A 21,059-nucleotide genomic window follows, 5' to 3' on the forward strand; every position below is an offset into this window, starting at 1 on the left:
GGCCCCGCCCACCGTGACGTCAGGGGCCGGGGGCTTGTCCGAGGCACGTCAAGGGCTTTGATGAATCTATTTTATGTCTGTGTACATAATTTCCAGAGGTGTCAAAAGTATTCACATTCATTACTCAGGTAGAAGTATAGATACTACAGTTTAAAAATACTCCTGTAGAAGTTGAAGTATCAACTCAAGTTTTTTACTCAAGTAAAAGTATAAAAGTACTGGTTTCAAAACTACTTAAAAGTATAAAAGTAAAAGTAATGTAAGGGGGAAAAAGCCATTAAGGACAAAAGCCATTGAAAATGAATGCATCTTAGTATAATGCAAATATATTAAAGAACCATATATGTGTACTATTGAGCATTAACATGTGTTTCAGAGAGCAGAAGATATGATGACTAGATGCCTATAAGTATTGTAATGGTGCAAAAAGTCAAACTTCAGAGGCATGTTAGGCATGTCATGGGGTCACACTCCCAGACCACCTTATTATAAATAATGAGACGGTGTCTGAGGGGAAGCTGATTGTGGATCAATTCAATAAATTCTTTGTAAATGTTGGCCCACAGCTGGCCAAGGACATCCCTGAATCACCATTGCGCTGGGACCATTTTGACTCTGATAAGAATACAATCACTAAAAATTCATGTCTGTTACTTGAACCAGTCACTGAAGCAGAAGTTGTAAATGCCCTCACACAGTGCAAATCTACATCTTCAGTAGATGTAGACGAAATTGACATGAGACTGTTGAAGGCGTTACAAAAAGGAATTATAACACCACTCACGCACATATGTAACTTATCCTTCAAAACCGGTGTATTTCCAGACAAAATGAAAATAGCAAAGGTATTACCATTGTATAAAAGTGGTGATATAAATATGACTACAAACTATCGCCCGGTCTCCTTATTGCCGCAGTGTTCAAAGATTTTAGAAAAACTCTATAATAGCAGATTGGAAAAGTTCATGACTGAACACAACATCCTGTGTGACAGCCAATACAGGTTCAGAAAGCAACATTCGACAGCACTTGCCCCCACAGAGTCCTTAGAACTGATTAAAGATGCGCTTGACCACAAATTATATATAGTAGGCATCTTTATTGACCTCAAAAAAGCTTTTGACACTATAAATCACGATATTTTGATTGAAAAATTATATGATTACGGTATCAGAGATACAGCTTTAAGATGGATCAAAAGCTATCTATCTGGTAGAGTCCAATATGTCCAGATGGGAACAAATAGGTCTACATGCCTGGACGTCGTCTGTGGGGTCCCACAGGGGTCAGTCTTAGGCCCTAAGCTATTTACTCTATATATCAATGACATAATCAAAACATCTGATGTATTAAAACTTATTTTATTTGCTGATGATACAAATATTTTCTGCTCAGGAAACGACTTGAATATACTGGAAAAAGTGATTAACAGAGAAATGACAAAACTAAATACATGGTTTAATATAAACAAATTATCACTAAATCTGGCAAAGACCAAATTCATGTTATTTGGGAGAAATAATGTAAAGAAAAGCATAAACTTGCAAGTTAATGGAAACAATATAGAAAGAGTGAGGGAACATAAGGTTCTGGGTATATTAGTGGATGACCTCTTGACATGGCGACCACATGTAAAAATAATTCAAAATAAGATGGCAAGGAGTGTGTCCATTCTGTGGAAATTGCAGAAATCTCTCAATTTAAACTCGCTTAAGACCATATACTCGGCACTAATAGATCCACATATGAGGTACTGTGTAGAAAATTGGGGTTTCACTTACAAGGGCATTACAGAACCAATATTTAAATTGCAAAAAAAAATCATTCATTCTGTCCCAGCCAGGGCACATACGAACGAACTGTTCATAAAGACGAAATATCTAAAACTGAGAGAGATACTTCATTTGCAGATGCTACAAACAATTTACAAAGCAACACAGGCGGCATTACCAGTAAATGTTCAGAAATTGTTCACTCTTAGTCAAGGTCCTCACAGCATGCGCAGCTCGCTGCAGTTTAAACAGAAAAAGATAAGGACAACGATGGGAAGCCATAGTCGGATGTGTCCAAAGCTCGTGAGGAGATGAAGTCAGTACGAGCGGAGGGGGCAAAGGCTGTGGCGGCTAGAGAGCCAGAGGACAGCGACTAATCAAAATCTGCATTGACACACGCACCTCCATTGCAAAGTGGATTGCATGCAAAAAGAGACTTGGACATAAAAATAACTGAACAGTGGACACAGTAGTAAATCACAGGAACGGTGATCAGGATGAGTGGACTGGACACGTGTACAAACATACATGCTATCTGGACTGTGAAGGATGAAATTAGACAAATTGCTATGTGGTAAACTATGTATCTTACTGAATTCTGTTGTTGATGTGATCATGAATCTTGCATAGAACGGGGCGGGACTTTGATAAGCGTCAGCTTCTCCCGTACCCTTTTCGTCATGTGCTGAGTATGCAATGTATAATGTTCTGGAGATGAAATGTGTCTATATAAACATGCCGAAAAAAACGAAATAATAAAAAAAAAAAAAAAAAAAAAAAAAATGTTATCATTTATCCTAACCTTTATTGGAATGTACATCCAAGTTTAGTTGCAGGAATCTGAGGGAACGGATGTAAGAACAAAACTGGACAAGAACATCTGAAACAACCACAACCAAATTCACTCTATCCGGATGGAGCAATTTAACTGGATAGTTTTTTTTTAGTAAGTAAGTTTTAGGAGTAAACGTAAAAAGTCGTCTGAAAAATAATTACTCCAGTGAAGTAACCAAAATTTCTACTTAAGTAAGGTAACAAAGTATTTGTACTTTGTTACTTGACACCTCTGATAATTTCCCTGTTCCCCTTAAAGAATTTAAAACTGTAACCCGTCCTATTTCGAAAGATTTAATTCAACTTGTGAAAAACCACCTGAGTTATAGTAATTTTATGAAAGCACTACCTGCATTAATGTTAGGTGGAACAGAACTAACAGATAAAAAGTGTAATACGCCAGTGTTTTCAAAAAAAGAACCAAGTTATTCCTAGAGGTACATTCTATTGGCGATCTCACATTGAAGACAACTGGAGAGGACCTACCACATAAATATTGCATCTCAAACAAAGCAAAAGAAGTCCACTTCAAAATTCTACACAACATATACCCTGTCAACTGTACCATTGCTAAATTTACAGATGTTAATGAATCCTGTACTTTTTGTAACGACAAAAAAGAAACATCTCTGCATTTATTTTTTCACTGTGACATATCCAAAAAATTTTGGAGTGATCTTGAGTTTCATTTTTTCAATGCTGCTAAATCTGCTTATTTACTTAACATTAAATATATTATTTGTTACTTTGATTATCCTAAAGATCGTGCTCTTGAACACCTATTGAATTTTATCATTATTTACGCTAAATTCTTTATTCAAAAACAAAACTTTGCTGGTGCTACTCCTAAATTTGTCTCTATTTATTTACTTACTCATCTTTATTATTATTATTGTTATTATTACTATTATTATGACTGTTACCTTCATTATCTATATTATGACTTCTTATTCATACTAGATATTTTTATAATTTACTCCATAATTGTATGTGCTGTTGTTGGTGTTTGTATAGCAAGATTTGCTAATAAAGTTTTTTTTTTTTTAAAGGGAGTCCTCGGGACTTTTTTCTGTAACGGTTTTTGGCAGTGGGAGGTAGGTAGTAACGGAAGAAATAAGATACAAACAGAAGCTGCAAAGGTAAACATGTGGAACACTCCCAGCACTGCAAAAACTCAAAATCTTAACAAGAATATTTGTCTTATTTTTAGTTAAAATGTCAAATTTTTAGTCAAAAAAAATCTCATTACACTTAAAACAAGACTCACCACTGGAAAAAACAACAATTTTTACCTGTTTCAAGTAGATTTTCACTTAAAATAAGTAGAAAAATCTGCCAGTGGAATAAGATTTTTTTTCTTGTAATGAGAAGATAAATCTTGTCCCACTGGCAGATTTTTCTACTTATTTCAAGTGAAAATTGTCAAATAACAAGTTATTTTTCTGGTAATGACTCTTTTCGTTTTAAGTGTAATGAGATTGTTTGACAAAAAATGAGACATTTTAACTAAAAATAAGACAAATATTCCTGGTAAGATTTTGAGTTTTTGCAGTGAGCCAATGAGGGGGCACCAAATCAAATGATTAACTGGACCATATACCGGGTATGTCATATTTTGTTATTTTCTCTCTATATTTGCTGGAAGAGGAGCAAACAGGTACAGCAATAACCAAGGATATAATAAAAATACATGAAAATAATAATAATAATAATAATAATAATAATAAAATAAAAAGAATTGCGTTTGAGTGAGTGTGCTGTTCCCTACCTTTACACCAGCTCATTCAGGAGGCCTGTTTGATTGTTTAGTCATATGCTGTAATAGTTTTGCATGTAGTTCTCAGACATGATGGAAATGATGATAGTTAACATGTGGTTTTACATTGGCATGTGAGTTTCATTCTGATTCATCAGTGTAGTAAGGCGTTTGTAGACTCATGTCTATCTGTGGTATTACTATTAGTTGGTTGCTTGTCTTACATTTATTTGTAGTATGAGTGTTGAGCAATACGTTCATGTAAATCTATGGTCTTTATAACCATAGTAAATTTCCCTTTTTTACCGTAAAATGTGGGAGGAGGGGGGACCTTCAAGTGTGGTCACCCTGGGGCACCACACTGAGTTAATCCGGGTCTGTATATATATATATATATATGTTAGTGTATTTTTGAAGTACCCTAAATAAGACAAAATTAGCTGGGAATGGCCACCTGATGTCCCCTTTTAAACAAATGTGTCAATTTCCAAGGAGGAACAGCATGTCAGCAGAAACATGTAATGGATACTCAGGTACAGCAACTTCCTCTTTCCCACCATGACGGTAAAATGACGATATGTGAATGTACTTATTCCACCAGTTTTTTACACAGCTATAGATATGTTGCATAAAAAGACCATGCTGTCAGTTACAACAGCAGCAACGCATGCTCGACCACATTCACATACTAATTTACACAGGACTACTGTGTTTTAAATTTTCTTTTTAAACCTTATTTTTAAACTTTATTTATTTATATAGCACTTTTAACGCAGCTGGAGTGCAACACAAAGTGCTTTACATTAATACATAAAAAGAAACAATCTCCCTTGACCCTCCCACTCCCCGTACCCTCATTCATACGACAAACGCACACATACACACAGCATACTATACAGATGCAGACACACCAGTACCCCCACCCTTGTGATAAAAATGGAGTCTGGCTGAGCACCGATAGACCAGGTGAGGAAACACCATCCTATGGGAGCCTTCCACACCGAGAGCTGTCCAAGCCCACGACTACAGGGGACGCCGCCGCAGAGACCCCGCCGACCCAGACAGAGAGAGGCCCACACCACGGCTATAAAGCCCTGGAGCAGGACCCTCAACTATCCAGGCCAGGACAGCAGGACCCCCAACTATCCAGACCTGGAGCAGGACCCCCAACTATCCAGACCTGGAGCAGGACCCCCAACTATCCAGGCCAGGACAGCAGGACCCCCAACTATCCAGACCTGGAGCAGGACCCCCAACTATCCAGGCCAGGACAGCAGGACCCCCAACTATCCAGACCTGGAGCAGGACCCCCAACTATCCAGACCTGGAGCAGGACCCCCAACTATCCAGACCTGGACAGCAGGTACACTTGTGAAATCTCTCATACACACAGGTGAAATGCTCACATATACAACTGAAATGTGCCCACAGATACTACTGAAACGCTCTTACACAAACTAATGAAATCTGCTCATATATACAGGATTGTGTGTTAATGAAATCAAAAAGTCTTTTGCTAAAAAGATTAACAGAGTTCCACAGGGTTCTATGTTTGGACCTATTCCTTCACCTTTATACAGTACATCTCTTCATCATGCAATATTTTTGAAGAAAATGAAGATGGAAAACATAAAGTGTCTAGCACAAAGTCATAGTCACTGGGGAATCGAACAGAGATGAGATTTCAGATAACACATCTTTGCCAAAATGCAAGGGAAAAGTGCACAGGAAACGCTGCACAACCAAGAGAGATGACCGCAGCCTCAACAGCATTGTGAAGAAGAGTCACTTCCAGAATTTGGGAGAGCTTCAAAGACAGTGAACTGAAGCTGGAGTCCAGGTATCAAAAGCCACTGTTCACAGACGTGTCCGGGAAATGGGCTACAATAGCCGTATTCTCATGGTCAAGCCACTTCTGAACTCAAGACAACGGAAGAAGCGTCTGACTTGGGCTATGGAAAAGAAGCACTGGACAGTTGCAGAGTGGTCCAAAGTCCTCTTTTCAGACGAAAGCAAGTTTTGTATTTCATTTGGAAGTCAAGGCGCCAGAGTCTGGAGAAAGGCTGGAGAGGAGCAAAGTCCAAGTTGCTTGAAATCCAGTGTGAAGTTCCCACAGTCAGCGATGGTTTGGGGAGCCATGTCAGCTGCTGGTGTTGGTCCACTGTGTTTCATCAAGTCCAGAGTAAATGCAGCTGTGTACCAAGAGGTTTCAGAGCACTACATGCTTCCGTCTGCTGAAAAGCTCTATGGAGATGATGATTTCATTTTCCAGCATGATCTGGCACCTGCCCACAGTGCCAAAACCATCAGTAAATGGTGTACTGACCATGGCATTACTGTCCTCGATTGACCTGCCAATTCCCTTGACCTGAACCCCATAGAGAATTTGTGGGGTATTGTGAAGAAGAAGCTGAAAGACACCAGACCCAACAATGCAAATGAGCTAAAGGCCGCTATTGAAGCATCCTGCGCATCCATAACACCTCAGCAATGCCACAGGCTGATTGCCTCCATGCCACGCCGCATTGATGCAGTAATCCGTGCAAAAGGATTCCCAACCAAGTACTGAGTGCATTAATGGACATTTTCAAATGTTTGATTTTGTTTTGCTGTTATACATCTTTTTTTTTACTTGGTCTAAGGAAATATTCTAATTTTTTGAGATAGGATATTTGAGTTTTCTTAAGCTGTAAGCCATAATCAGCAATATTAAAATAATAAAAGGCTTGCAATATTTCAGTTGATTTGTAATGAATCCAGAATGTATGACATTTTTGTTTTTTTTAAATTGCATAACAGAAAATAAAGAACTTTATCACAATATTCTAATTTTCTGAAACAGTCCTGTACAGTTGAAAATGTTTCCTCTCACACACACTGGTGAAATCCTCTCACACACACAACTGAAAATCCTCTCACACACACTGGGCCTGTAGATATCAGTGCAGTGGATTTTTGATGTGTTCACTGGTGTACATGATCCCTCAATGTGAGTTACAATAAAGACAATGTATTCATATCAACAGAACCAATTAACTGATCTCCACCCCTAGACAGCCACTATACCTTTAAGAAAAAAAGAAAAAAAAAAAGCAGCCAGAGGGTAGTCACATGGAAAAACTGAATGAGGGTTGGGTACTAAGTGCAGGCTGGCACAAAGGAAAATACATCCTGACACACCTACGAGAATGTAACCTGATGCCAGCTGTTCCGGGGAGGCGTTTAAAGAGATAAGACAGTACACCAACTATGCATTTACCCCCTATTTCTAGATAAGGATGACATAATGTATGACAGACTTCTAATGAAGTGTGATGCATTGTGCAAATAATTCAGAAACTTTGAGGCATGTGATGTCGCAACACAAAAGCATGTGCCCTGCAACTCCGTCTGACACATACCTAGGATGTCTTGCTCTCCTTTGTCATTTAAATATTTTAACATAAACTACTCCCTACGCAACGTTGTTCCACATCTTGTGATCTAAACCAGGTATTGATCAAGCAACTATACATTGATCTGTGTGTGTGTGTTCAGGACAGCTGGTGATCTTTGCACTGCGTCCAGTGTCGCCTCCTTCAATAAAGCCATAACATGTTTAGTAATCTGCTGGTGCATCAGCACAAACATCTGGTTAACTCACTCTGGTTCTCCTGGCCTTCACGGCCTGGATCAAAGCTGAAAGTGGCCGGAGGTGTTTCCCCATGTGTTAGAACAATATATATCCCCCCTCACAAAAATAATAAAAATAGAGAAACATATTTTCTCATCAACAAAGCATATTTTACATTTTTCAAGTAACAGAATAACATATTTGAGGCATTTTTTTTTTGGTGATTTTTTTCAGTTATTTAATTGTCTGAAAAATGGTTCAAATATGTTATTTTGTTATTTGAAAATGTTTAAATTTGTTTTGTTGATGAAAAAATATGTTTCTCTATTTTTCTTATTTTTGTGAGGGGGATATATATTGTTTTCCGGCACTACCTTGTTCTCTATAGCTAATATAATATGAATTATTCCTATGTGGGATCAATAAAGTTATTTTTGCCGTCTGAGAAAATTAAATATATTATATTTGGTGCCTAACTGTTTCCCAAGTATATTAGTGCGTGTGTGAATGAATAAATGAGACGTAAAACGTAAATTTCTTTGTAGAAAGGCGCTTTATGGAAATAAGTCCATTTACTTGTATTAGTTTACAGCGCAGTTTGCCACATCCAATATGGCGGCGTCGTTTACGTACGGCTCAGCGCTGGATGGGGCGTCTACCCCATGGATGTATAAAATTAACGTCTACCCCTGAATTTCAATGTGCCCCCTCAGAGACTCACACACATACCCTGAATTCCAATCTCCGCCCTGAACCCTCAAGCCCTGAACCCTCACAGACTTTAGTGACGTCAGCAGGAAGTGATCAAGTGTGAGAGGGTGAGGGCTCCAAATGGTAGAAATAAGAATGGGACAGCACTTAGCAGAAACCAGAAACACGTCAGATCAAAATGTTACGTACCGGTATTATAAGTTTGGGAATGATCATCCTACGAATGTTTGAAAACAAAGTGGTAGCCTATATAAAGGAGCATAAAATTCAACAAAGAACACAATTTAAATATGCGCACAGTACAATATGTATTTCCTTGTTAATGTAGTGTCTTTCTTTCAATCTACCCATACCAGCGCATCCAGTATGCCAGGTTCAATCGCCGAGTAACTTCATTTTTGTAAGAGCGTGTAAACTGATGGTATCCTGAGTTAAATATTCCAGCTGTGTTATGACCAACTAATATTACTTTCCATTTTGAGCATGTCATTTCATTTTTGTAAGAGAGCGTATACATTGATGGTAACCTGAGCTAAATATTTCAGTTATATTATCACTATTTACTGCAACGTTTTTGTTCAACTTGCTGAAATTGTTTACATTTTGTGGTCATAAATAAATGAATAACCAAATTACTGCCTGACTTGTTTGTGTTGGTTCTAAAACTATCTTGCTAGTATTTAAATGTATGCATTTCTGTTAACATAGGAAATCTTAATTCAAACACTGTACTCAGATTAAAGAAAAGCAAGTCTTGTTTATTTATTTGAGATGAAAATACCCTGTCAGATCACGCTTCCACATAGATAAATGTTGATGTCTATGTGGAAGCGTGATCTGACGGGGTATTTTCCTCTGTCAAATCATCCTACCTGCCAATATCTATGTGGAAGTGTGATTTGACATTCTGAACACTTATTCACACACTTATTTTCATTTATTCACTTTGTACATAGACATCAAAACAGAAAAAGGTTTTTCTTGTTGAGAAGACTGCGCTTCTGCATTGGTTCCTTATGTGCATTTCATTAACATGAAATGCAGATAAGGAACCAGTATAATCTCCTCAACACTATCTTATCTACGGCCTGTCGAACATCCTGAAGTATTGAAACAGACCACTCAAAAACAACTAGGTGGAATGAGACTTCTTCCAATGTAACTTGGTGATGGCTGATTTGAGCTGCAACCAGACCAAGTTGGACCATCATCCCTCTACAATCCGACGAAGTAGGTTTCCCAGAGAACCCTTTGCCATCTGGAGGGGCGTCTTCTCCTCCTTGTTCTCAATATAAATGCTGGCCCCATGTTCCACCAGCAACTTGGCTGCTTCCACGCGCTCTTCATCGCATGCAAGATGACTGGGGAAGAAAGATAAAAAAGCAATTTGAACATGTGCTGATGTACAGAAATTCTTTATGTTCTTACATTTTTAAACTTCACTTTATAGTGATACAGCTGAAAAAATATTTAAGAATAATTACAGATAGAAAATATCTCATATCCATCTGTGGAACTTCCATCATTCCTGGATTGTTTCATTCATTTCCACCACAGCTGTAGTAGCCACAAATTCTTTATCTGTCAAAAAGTCATTCACACGTACAGTGCAGTGTTGCCCTGGGAGTCCTGGATGTTAGTCGAGGCACTCTGCTTGAGAAGCAACTGGATAAGGCGGTAGTTGCCCTTGGCAGATGCTCTGTGAAGTGGAGTGGACTCCAACTTGTCGGTGGCGTTGGGGTCTGCTCCATTTTCCAGCAACAATAAGGCAATCTACAGCAAGAGAAGACAATCCATCATCAGCCAGTAACAAGTTATTTTAAATAAGGTCAATTTACAGTTATATGAAAGTTACATTTTCAAATCCTGTTTTTTTTAAGTTTCAAAAAGTAATGCCACATTTCCCACATCCATGTCTACATCCATACGGCAATCTACAGCAAGAGAAGACAATCCATCATCAGCCAGTAACCAGTTATTTTAAATAAGGTCATTTTACAGTTATATGAAAGTTACATTTTCAAATCCTGTTTTTTTTAGTTTCAATAAGTAATGCCACATTTCCCACATCCATGTCTAGGTCTCGACCATATAAAGGAAATGAGACCAAATTGTTTAACAAGACTTACTGGCACTCATATGAACACTGCATGTGAAAACGTGGTTCTTTCAACTTAAGACAGAATGAAATTGTGTTCTGGACCCAATGTACTCATTCCACCAAGTGTATCCATATATAAATGTAATCATCTGTTTGTGACTTTGAGACTGGACTCTTTTACAGAAAAAATAAACACATATACAGGACTGTCTCAGAAAATTAGAATATTGTGATAAAGTTCTTTATTTTCTGTAATGCAATTAAAAAAAAAAAAAAAATGTCATACATTCTGGATTCATTACAAATCAACTGAAATATTGCAAGCCTTTTATTATTTTAATGTTGCTGATTATGGCTTACAGCTTAAGAAAACTCAAATATCCTATCTCAAAATATTAGAATATTTCCTCAGACCAAGTAAAAAAAAAACAGATTTATAACAGCAAAACAAAATCTAACATTTGAAAATGTCCATTAATGCACTCAGTACTTGGTTGGGAATCCTTTTGCACGGATTACTGCATCAATGCGGCGTGGCATGGAGGCAATCAGCCTGTGGCATTGCTGAGGTGTTATGGATGCGCAGGATGCTTCAATAGCTCCTTTAGCTCTTTTGCATTGTTGGGTCTGGTGTCTTTCAGCTTCTTCTTCACAATACCCCACAAATTCTCTATGGGGTTCAGGTCAGGGGAATTGGCAGGTCAACCGAGGACAGTAATGCCATGGTCAGTACACCATTTACTGGTGGTTTTGGCACTGTGGGCAGGTGCCAGATCATGCTGGAAAATGAAATCATCACCTCCATAGAGCTTTTCAGCAGTCGGAAGCATGTAGTGCTCTAAAATCTCTTGGTACACGGCTGCATTTACTCTGGACTTGATGAAACACAGTGGACCTGGATTTTGCTCCTCTCCAGCCTTTCTCCAGACTCTGGCGCCTAGTCTTCCAAATGAAATACAAAACTTGCTTTCGTCTGAAAAGAGCACTTTGGACCACTCTGCAACTGTCCAATGCTTCTTTTCCATAGCCCAAGTCAGACGCTTCTTCCGTTGTCTTGAGTTCAGAAGTGGCTTGACCATGGGAATACAGCTATTGTAGCCCATTTCCCGGACACGTCTGTGAACAGTGGCTTTTGATACCTGGACTCCAGCTTCAGCCCACTGTCTTTGAAGCTCCCACAAATTCTGGAAGCGACTCTTCTTCACAATACTGTTGAGGCTGCGGTCATCTCTTTTGGTTGTGCAGCGTTTCCTGCCAAAGCGTTTCCCGAAACTGCCCTCTGTGAACAGCTTTCTCTTTGAGAAATGTTTTTTTGTGTCTTACCCTCCTGATGGAGGGTATCAATGATGGTCCTCTGGACAGCAGTCAGATCAGCAGTCTTCCCCATACTTGTGATTTAGTTTACTGAACCAAGCTGAGTGTTTTTCAAGGCTCAGGAAACCCTTGCAGATGTTTCGAGTTAATTAGACGATTCAAGTGATTAGTTGAATACCCTACTAGTATACTTTTTCACGATATTCTAATATTTTGAGATAGGATATTTGAGTTTTCTCAAGCTGCAAGCCATAATAAGCAATATTAATAATAATAAAAAGCTTGCAATATTTCAGTTGATTTGTAATGAATCCAGAATGTATGACATTTTTGTTTTTTTTAATTGCATTACAGAAAATAAAGAACTTTATCACAATATTCAAATTTTCTGAGACAGTCCTGTATAGGTTAAAAGTTGAGATCTGGAAAAAGTAACATGAAAAAAACGTTTTGTCGTAAAGATGTGCTGTGTTGCAAAAGGCAGGAGTTCCTTTGAAGAGGAGGGAATCCCAATAGTTAGGGAAAAGTCCGTGAGGAGCTTAGCTAGGTGGTAGTTTGTTTTTTTTTCTTGTAGGATAGACAAGTCAGGGCTCACAGGAAAGCTTTAGTTGTTGTGATTGCAGTTGAGTTATTTATGTGGCCATTTATAATCAATCAAATTCTAATATCTACTGTGTAAAGAAGGGGAAGATTAGTTAGCTCCTTCTAAAAAGGAAGTGGTTAGACATGCCCAGGTAGTGTAGCAGTGTACGGTAAAAGAATATTGCTGCTCTAGCAATACTGAAGTACAGTGGCAGTACATTCAAGGTATTGGTATCGTACACCAGGTGTGACAGTGCTTTTCCTCATGGGGATCTTCCACCCCAGGGACTGTTCGACCTGTGGGGTCGTTGCCGTGGCGATCGCCCTGTTCGGGGTCGCTGGGGAGTCCTGCCCTGCAGCCTTGGCTGTGATGGGGACGCCGGCCGGCCCTGATATGGGCAGTTACCCCGTGGTGATGCCCTCATTGGTCTTTGGTGGGGGGGGGTCCTGGTGTGGATAGATCTCCAAGATATCATTCCTCATCTCAGCGTCAAGCCAGATGTTTCTGATTATGTTTTGATGCATGTGGTTTTTTTTTTTTGGGGGGGGGGGGGTATCAATGTGAGGATGTGCTTTAAAATGACCTAATGTCCATTTGTATATGTTGGTGTTGGTTTTATTACATAAAGCACTTTGCACTACTTAGTATGAAAAGTGCTATATAAATAAAGTTTGATTTGATTTGTTCTAGTATCTAAAGATTCTCATCCACTTGCCCTTAACGATTATAGACCAGCTGCCTGAACATCACACATCATAAAAGTCTGCAAATTTGTGATGAATTTGGTTCAGCTGAGATCCTGAAACTTGATTTTGAGACTTCTGTGGCCTCAAAAGCTGAAAACTCAGGTTTCTCCACTTGTCATGAAACTCAACATAGTGAAAGTGGACCTTGAAGAGAGAACGCTGGGGTTTTTTTGTTGTTGTTTTTTTAACAAAAAAAAAAACAACCCAAAACCCCATCTATATAGGGGCTTTTCCCTTCCAAAAACCTCAATGTCTTGGTATTACCATTTGATGCATGAACTTCCATTACCCCTACCCAATTGAGGTTATTTGAGGCACTTTCCAAAAGCAATTTAAACACCAAATTCACACAGCAGGATTCTGTTATCATGCTGATGATTTGGAGCGTTCTAAGATATGACGAATCAACCAGCTTTCAAAGTGTACTCTTCAAATACCCGACGCGTGAAGTGGTCTGGCTATGCCCGTTCCACACTCCTTGACACTGGGATAGAGTATTGAATGTGGACACTGTTCAAAGCCTTACAAGTCAAAACCTGCAGTTGTTTGAGACTGATACTTGGGAGACAAGGTACTCTCTTACAGCGCTTCTATTTTACCCAGTTTGAAGCAAATCAGAGCACCTTGGATTCTTTGGTCAGGTTCTGCTCAGCCTACTTACTGATGAGGAAACATTCACATTCTTGTAACTACAAAACTTAAGTATGTGAAATGTCAGGCTTTTCATCCATACCCTAGTAGTCCATTGATATGGATACCTGTAGCCTACTTCTCACACCTTTACATTGAATCAAAATGCATATGAAATGGGGAGAACACAATGGAAATACATCAACACTATGTGCACTTATAAATATATAATGAGCAATGTGACAGCTGACCTCGACACCCAATGTCCATTACCATAACATCAAATCAAAAGGTATGTAAAACAGACCCTATAGAACGGCAAGACCTTTACAGTCTCCATTTCCAATACAAAACAACCAAAATCAAGGTATATTGATGGGTTGCAATGTCAGACAACATTAGATAACTACTGTAATTATTTGGACCCTGGCAAGCAACCATCATCTAACATCTAGTCAATGTTACCTTACTACATTAGACCTCAAGCCAACGTTAGGTTTTTAGCGCAAACCCCATTTTCAAATCTATATTATAATCCTATTATAATCAAATCTTGGAATACAGTACAACGTTGTTCCAAGCTCTCACTAACTTCAGGTGTCAGCTATCGCTGGCAACGATGAACCAATCAGAGAACAGGACGTAGTACTACGCTTATGTCCTCCACTTTTTATTTGTGGATTTGTGGAAGAGGAATTATTTAAAATATGAGTGTATTTTTCTGTTTTAGTTACTGTGTACTGAGTTTTTGTGAATGAGTTGAAGTTGGACTAAAGGCTGAATTACAGTTCTGCGTCACACACACGCAGAGCACACGGCGCAGTCGTGACGCCGTCACGAACCGTTCAGAGTTCTCCGTCTCTCCATTTGGTCGCGGTGCAGTACCCCCCGCGGCCACTAGTTAGCGATCTTTTTCTGAATGGTTTATCCAACTTTTTTTCAACTTTTTCCGGTCACAGTAAATCAAAGAGATAAGGACAACTATTGTGCAAAAAACAAAAACAAAAAAAATCACATATAAACGAAGAAAAAAGCCCTGGAAGTTCACTACTGCTTCAAACCGGAAACCGGAAATGCTTCGCTTTCAAACGAACCAATCACAGCCCTCTCGGTCTGCGTGTGGTCGGCGTCTCCTCGACGCGTAGTTACAATTTTCGGGAGGTGCACGTCACTGACGGCGCATGTGACGGCGTGTCCTCTGCGTGTACAAAAACCAGACGCCGTAGACACGGCGTCGTTTTGACGCAGAAGCATACCCGCACCTTTACCAGACGATTTTGTTTCGCTTTATATACGTTTTATTATGCGCCTTATAACTTTATATATGAAAATAGACCCGTTCATTGATATTGGGCTTCATAATGCAATGCGCCTTATGGTCTGCAAAATACGGTACCATGTTTATGTGTAGAGCAAGCATTTTCATGCCTCTAACTAAAGAACCATTGATGTCTGAATGCTGAAATTTTGAGGGGTTTTTGTTTCTTCCAAGGGACCCATCAGTGTACCAAGTTTGAATAGATGTGCAATGGCAGTAACGTTGGGATGATGTCCACTTCACATACCACAAACAGGTCTCTCTTGTAAATGAGACCAATGAGATTTTACCCATATAAATAAAGGTCAATAAAAAATAAAATAAAAGAAATACCCTAGAACCAATGTTAAGGTATTGCAAGTTCAACACCACTGTCCATATCAAATACCGTGTCATCAAGCCAAATGTTTAGGTAGTGGACATCAACCAATGGCAATACCTTTTACAGAGATCTGTCAGCTCTCCAACGGCTGTACCTTTTCCTTGACAGGGGAAGTCACCCCAGGACCAACTCTGATACTGCCAGGCGATGAGGGTTTCAGCCTGTCAATACCATCCAGTGTTTTGTCCGAGTACAGTGACACCCGATGTTCACAGAGCAGAAAAACAAGCACTTCCCTAACTGTTTGCCAGGCAAATTTTGAGTTTTTCCATCCCTGCCTAGGAACAGGCTCCACCCAGGGCCTGCTGTGCCCCCTCCTGGTAGAGTAAAATCTAGTATTTTTAGACACCAGGGACATCTTCAGCCCTAGTCTTTTGCCTTGTTTTAGTTCAGCTTATAGCTGAATTTTATTCACTTTGTTCATTTGGTTTAGTTTATTGTTATCTAATTATTTATTATTATTTTAAATATTTACTTTTAATTATTTGAATATGTACTTATTTATGTACGTATTCATTCATGTTCACTATTATTTTATTCTTAGGTTTATTTTAATGTTGTTTTTACCTTTAATTTAACTCCAGTGCTTTTCCTCATGGGGATCTTCCACACCAGGGACTGCTTGACCTGTGGGGTCGTTGCCGTGGCGATCACCCTGTTTGGGGTCGCTGGGGAGTCCTGCCCTGCAGCCTTGGCTGTGATGGGGACGCCGGCCGGCCCTGATATGGGCAGTTACCCCGTGGTGATGCCCTCATTGGTCTTTGGTGGGGGGCTCCTGGTGTGGATAGATCTCCAAGATATTGTTCCTCATCTCAGCGTCAAGCCAGATGTTTATGATTATGTTTTGATGCATGTGGTTTTTTTTTTGGGGGGGGGGGGGGGGGGTATTAATGTGAGGATGTGCTTTAAAATTACCTAATGTCCATTTGTATATGTTGGTGTTGGTTTTATTACGTAAAGCACTTTGCACTACTTAGTATGAAAAGTGCTATATAAATAAAGTTTGATTTGATTTGTTCTAGTATCTAAAGATTCTCATCCACTTGCCCTTAATGATTATAGACCAGCTGCCTGAACATCACACATCATAAAAGTCTGTTTCTTTTCACTCGGTGATGCCGTAGAATGACCACAAGAGAGCCACTGAAACCAGATATCCTTTAAATGTGTCTGAGCTGAAGCAGTTCTGTATTGGTCAAAAATTCCTCCAGAGATCCTGAATGTGCTTCCTTGATGTTGCTGCTCCCGCTGGAGTTTCTCCAAGTGTCAACTCCAAGGGTCACTAATGTTGAAAATGTTTAATGACTATGATTAATATAGAGACAGGAGATTATGACTGTTTGCATGTTATCACATTAAGCACATTATATTTGTCTGGTACAGTGATCTAGATGAAAATTGGCACACATTTTCAGAGCCTTTTTCTTGCCAATATATCGGTTTTACATTAATGACATTAGCACATTTACTGTCCTTTTTTTCCTTTCAAAATATCTGGGTGAAAAAAAGATAATAAAAAAAAAACCTCTAAGTGATACAAAATAATTAAAAATGTCAGATGAATGTTTTAACCAAAGCTGCAGCGTTGAGTCCCTTTAATATATATGTTAATATTCCCCATGACTCCATTCAAACATGTCTGTGATAAGCGACATAGAAAGCCACGGTGTGTGTGCAGTAATTGCCATTCACACAAGACCATTTTAGCAGTCTAATATGCACTGGGAGTGTCATACAAGTGAAGGAGCAGCTGAAGATTTACCTTTTCTACATGTTTAGGCTTATTGAACAACAGGTGTCATTTCATAAGAGAAAAGAAAGACAACTGAATGGCATTTTATTTGTGAATAAATAATACTGATTTTTTTTAATTTTTTTTTTACCTGAAGACAAATTCTCCACCCTCACTGCTGCATGAGCAAAGACTACGGTAACCTCATCAAATGCAAAACACATTTTAGTCACACAAAAGTAATTTTAGACAACGTTTTTTTACCCCCATCTTTCTCTCAATCCAACCTCACACCATTCTGCACTTACTGCACCTTGGATATTGAAAAGCATTAACCTTTTATACCCATTTCAAAAGATGCAGTATGGCATAATAGGGGTCAAGTCACCGACTAGACCCTTATTAAACCGGCTATTATGAGCAGAGAAGTCAGGAAGATTTGAAAAGGTTGATGTGTACTGTATTCGTGTTTGGGTCAGGATTTTGACCAATGCATGTCACTGGCATTTCATTGGCTTGTGATGAAATGTCATAGTATGACTCTTTCAGAGCCAGTAGATGAAATTCAAAAAAATATTAAAAGTTGACTGAGATCATTTGGTTCCGTTAGACAGAGCAGGAGAAAGAGCTCAATACGATTTCACAGAACCAGAAATAGTTAAGCCAACATGAGGTTTCTGCTTGTTTCAACTAACTGTCTTTATGGAGATGACTGGAAAAGGCTGTTCTCATAATTATGCCAGTGAATATCACGCACCATCTGGTTTACTGGCAACAATTTATCTGACAAAATGTGATGTAGAACCAGCTAAAGCTGCTGCAAGCTGGAAGAGTTACCTCGTGTCTGTCTTTGGAGGCGGCATAGTGCAGAGGGGTGCATCCGTTTTGATTAACGCAATTCAGCTGAGCTCCTTTGGATATCAGAGATCTCACTATGTCTTCTCTGCCTGCAGATGCTGCAATGTGCAAAGGCGTCCACGAGGCCTGCGAAACAACACAGCATGTGACGTCACTGACACGTTGAAATACAGTACAACTAGGGTTGCCAACCGTCCCTTGAAAAACGGAATTGTCCTGTATTTATAAACTAAAGTACGCATCCCGTATTGAGCTGAAAAGGGACGCACTTTGTCCCGTATTACTGTGAGAGTAAAAAAATAGTCATAAAATGCCAATGGAAAATGGCATTGAGCTGTTGAGTTCATAAGTTATTTTTTTAAGTTTTCTACAGACTTTCTGTTTGCACTGTTGTTATTGCACTAAAAATGTGCACTATTACAGAATGGATGTTCTGCTTTCTTTCTATTGTAAGTTAAGCAGGACAGGTTTCTGTTTAAGAAAGATACTTATTTTATTCAGTTCATTTTGATAATTTGTATTAATAATTTGTTTTCCATGTGTTCATGGCATTCAAAAATATGCATCTAATTCAATTCAGGTTTGAGTCAAATAGTTAAAAAATCGTTTCACTCACAAAAAAAGGGGCTCAAAAAAGTTCACCACGAAGGGGAAGGAAGGAAGGGTGAAGGCTGCAGATGAGGTGTCCCTTATTTATTTTTCAGGGAGTTGGCAACCCTAAGTACAATTAAATGCATGAACTTAAAAGGTGAAAGTAAGCTTCTAGGACAGTTGGTGATGGACAGTGTTTATAGTGCTATAAACTGTAGTATTTCGTCTTAAACAGCAACGGCTTAAAGTGTGCTCTAGCTATGGAGTCCAGTATGACATTGTGTTTAACCCTAAGAAGAGTGTTATTCTAATTGTTAAAGCTAAGGAGAATCAGAAACAAAAGTTTCCCCCATTCTTACTGTCTGACCACCCCTTAGATGTTGTTAAGAGAGTACGGTATTTGGGTCACATCATAAATGAGGATCTATGTGATGATGATGACATCCAGCGTCAGTGCTGTAAGCTCTATACTCAGGCCAATATGCAGATTCCATATGTGCACAGCTGATGTTAAAGTAAATCTATTCAGAGCCTATTGTACACCTCTTTACACAGCTCACATTTGGTGTAATTATACCACCAAAGCCAAGCTAAAGAAGTGGCAGGTAGGATATAATGATGCGTTCAGGATCCTCCTTAAGCTTCCAAGATGGACAAGTGCAAGCACTTTGTTAATTGTTGTGTCCCCACCTTCCATGCTCTGCTGAGGAATTTTATGTTTAAATTTATGTGTCGACTCCATGAGTCAGAAAATTGTCTAATAACTGCACTCACTAACATCAAACGGAGTGATACAAGGAACACATCTGGACTATGGAAACATTGGAACAGATGTTTGCATGTATTTTAATGTGCAACCTGTAATTTTTATGTATTTTATATGGAACCTTTTGAGTCTGTAATAAAGTATTCATTTCATTAAACAGAAAGATGAAGCCATTTTAAAGGAGTAAAACCTACATCATCTTCGAGATTCACTTCAACCCCCAGCTCGAGTAGGAACTCCACAATGTTGGTGTGGCCGGCAGAACAAGCCCAGTGCAGCGCGGTCCTGCGGTCCTGGGGGGGAGACTGGTGTCAGTGCAGCAGGTGATGAGCAGGTCAAGAGGCTGCACCATAGACGTATATACGTATATACGTCATATATACGTATATACGTCATATATACGTATATACGTCATATATACGTATATACGTCATATATACGTATATACGTCATATATACATATAAATGTCATATATGCGTATATATGTCTATGGGTTGCACCATAGACATATATACGTATATATGTCATATATAAGTATATATGGCAATGGCTGCAACATATATATATATGACATATATACGTATATATGTCTATGGTGCAACCAATATATATATATGTCTACGTATATATGTCATATATACATATATACGTCTATGGGCTGCACCATAGACATAGTATATATATGTCTATGGGCTGCACCATAGACATATATACGTATATATGACATATATACGTATAAATGTCATATATGCGTATATGTCTATGGGTTGCACCATAGACATATACACGTATATCTGTCATATATACATATATAAGTATATATGGCAATGGCTGCAACATAGACATAGACATATATATATATATATATATATATATATATATATATATATATACGTATATATGTCTATGGTGAAACCAATATATATATGTCTACGTATATATGTCATATATACATATATACGTCTATGGGCTGCACCATAGACATATATATGTATATATACATATATACGTATATATGTATATGGGTTGCATGGGTTGCACCATAGACTTACGTATACGTAAATACGTATATATGTTTATAGACATATGGGCTGCACCGGTCCAGAAGCTCTTACCTGATCCGCTTTGCAGGCAAGCGTTTTGTCTGACAGAATACATTCCTTTAATTTTTCAAACTGTCCGTTGTACGCAAAATTACAGACCTCCACATTAGATACGGAGCCTTCCATTGTTAAATATGTTTACACGTCAAAGAAAAAGTTTTATATATATATTGTTTGGATAACGAAATTACTGCGTTTAAAACATAGTAGCAATGACTCCGGAAATGATTTATTTCTACATCCGCACG

At 38.7% G+C, this 21,059-nt stretch overlaps 1 protein-coding gene across 1 annotated transcript; it reads right to left on the minus strand.

The window, feature by feature from the left end:
• Positions 1–8,509: 8,509 nt before the first annotated feature.
• Positions 8,510–21,025, minus strand: psmd10 (proteasome 26S subunit, non-ATPase 10). Its single transcript, XM_061726379.1, has 5 exons — positions 20,824–21,025; positions 19,902–20,000; positions 18,330–18,476; positions 10,293–10,459; positions 8,510–10,047 (listed from the first exon to the last, which is right to left on the minus strand). The coding sequence occupies exons 1-5, from the start codon at positions 20,935–20,937 to the stop codon at positions 9,894–9,896; spliced, it is 681 nt and encodes a 226-aa protein (XP_061582363.1). The 5' UTR covers positions 20,938–21,025; the 3' UTR covers positions 8,510–9,893.
• Between the last annotated feature and the right edge of the window lie 34 nt (positions 21,026–21,059).

Source organism: Cololabis saira, chromosome 7 (genome assembly GCF_033807715.1).
Source record: "Cololabis saira isolate AMF1-May2022 chromosome 7, fColSai1.1, whole genome shotgun sequence".
NCBI lineage: Eukaryota > Metazoa > Chordata > Actinopteri > Beloniformes > Belonidae > Cololabis > Cololabis saira.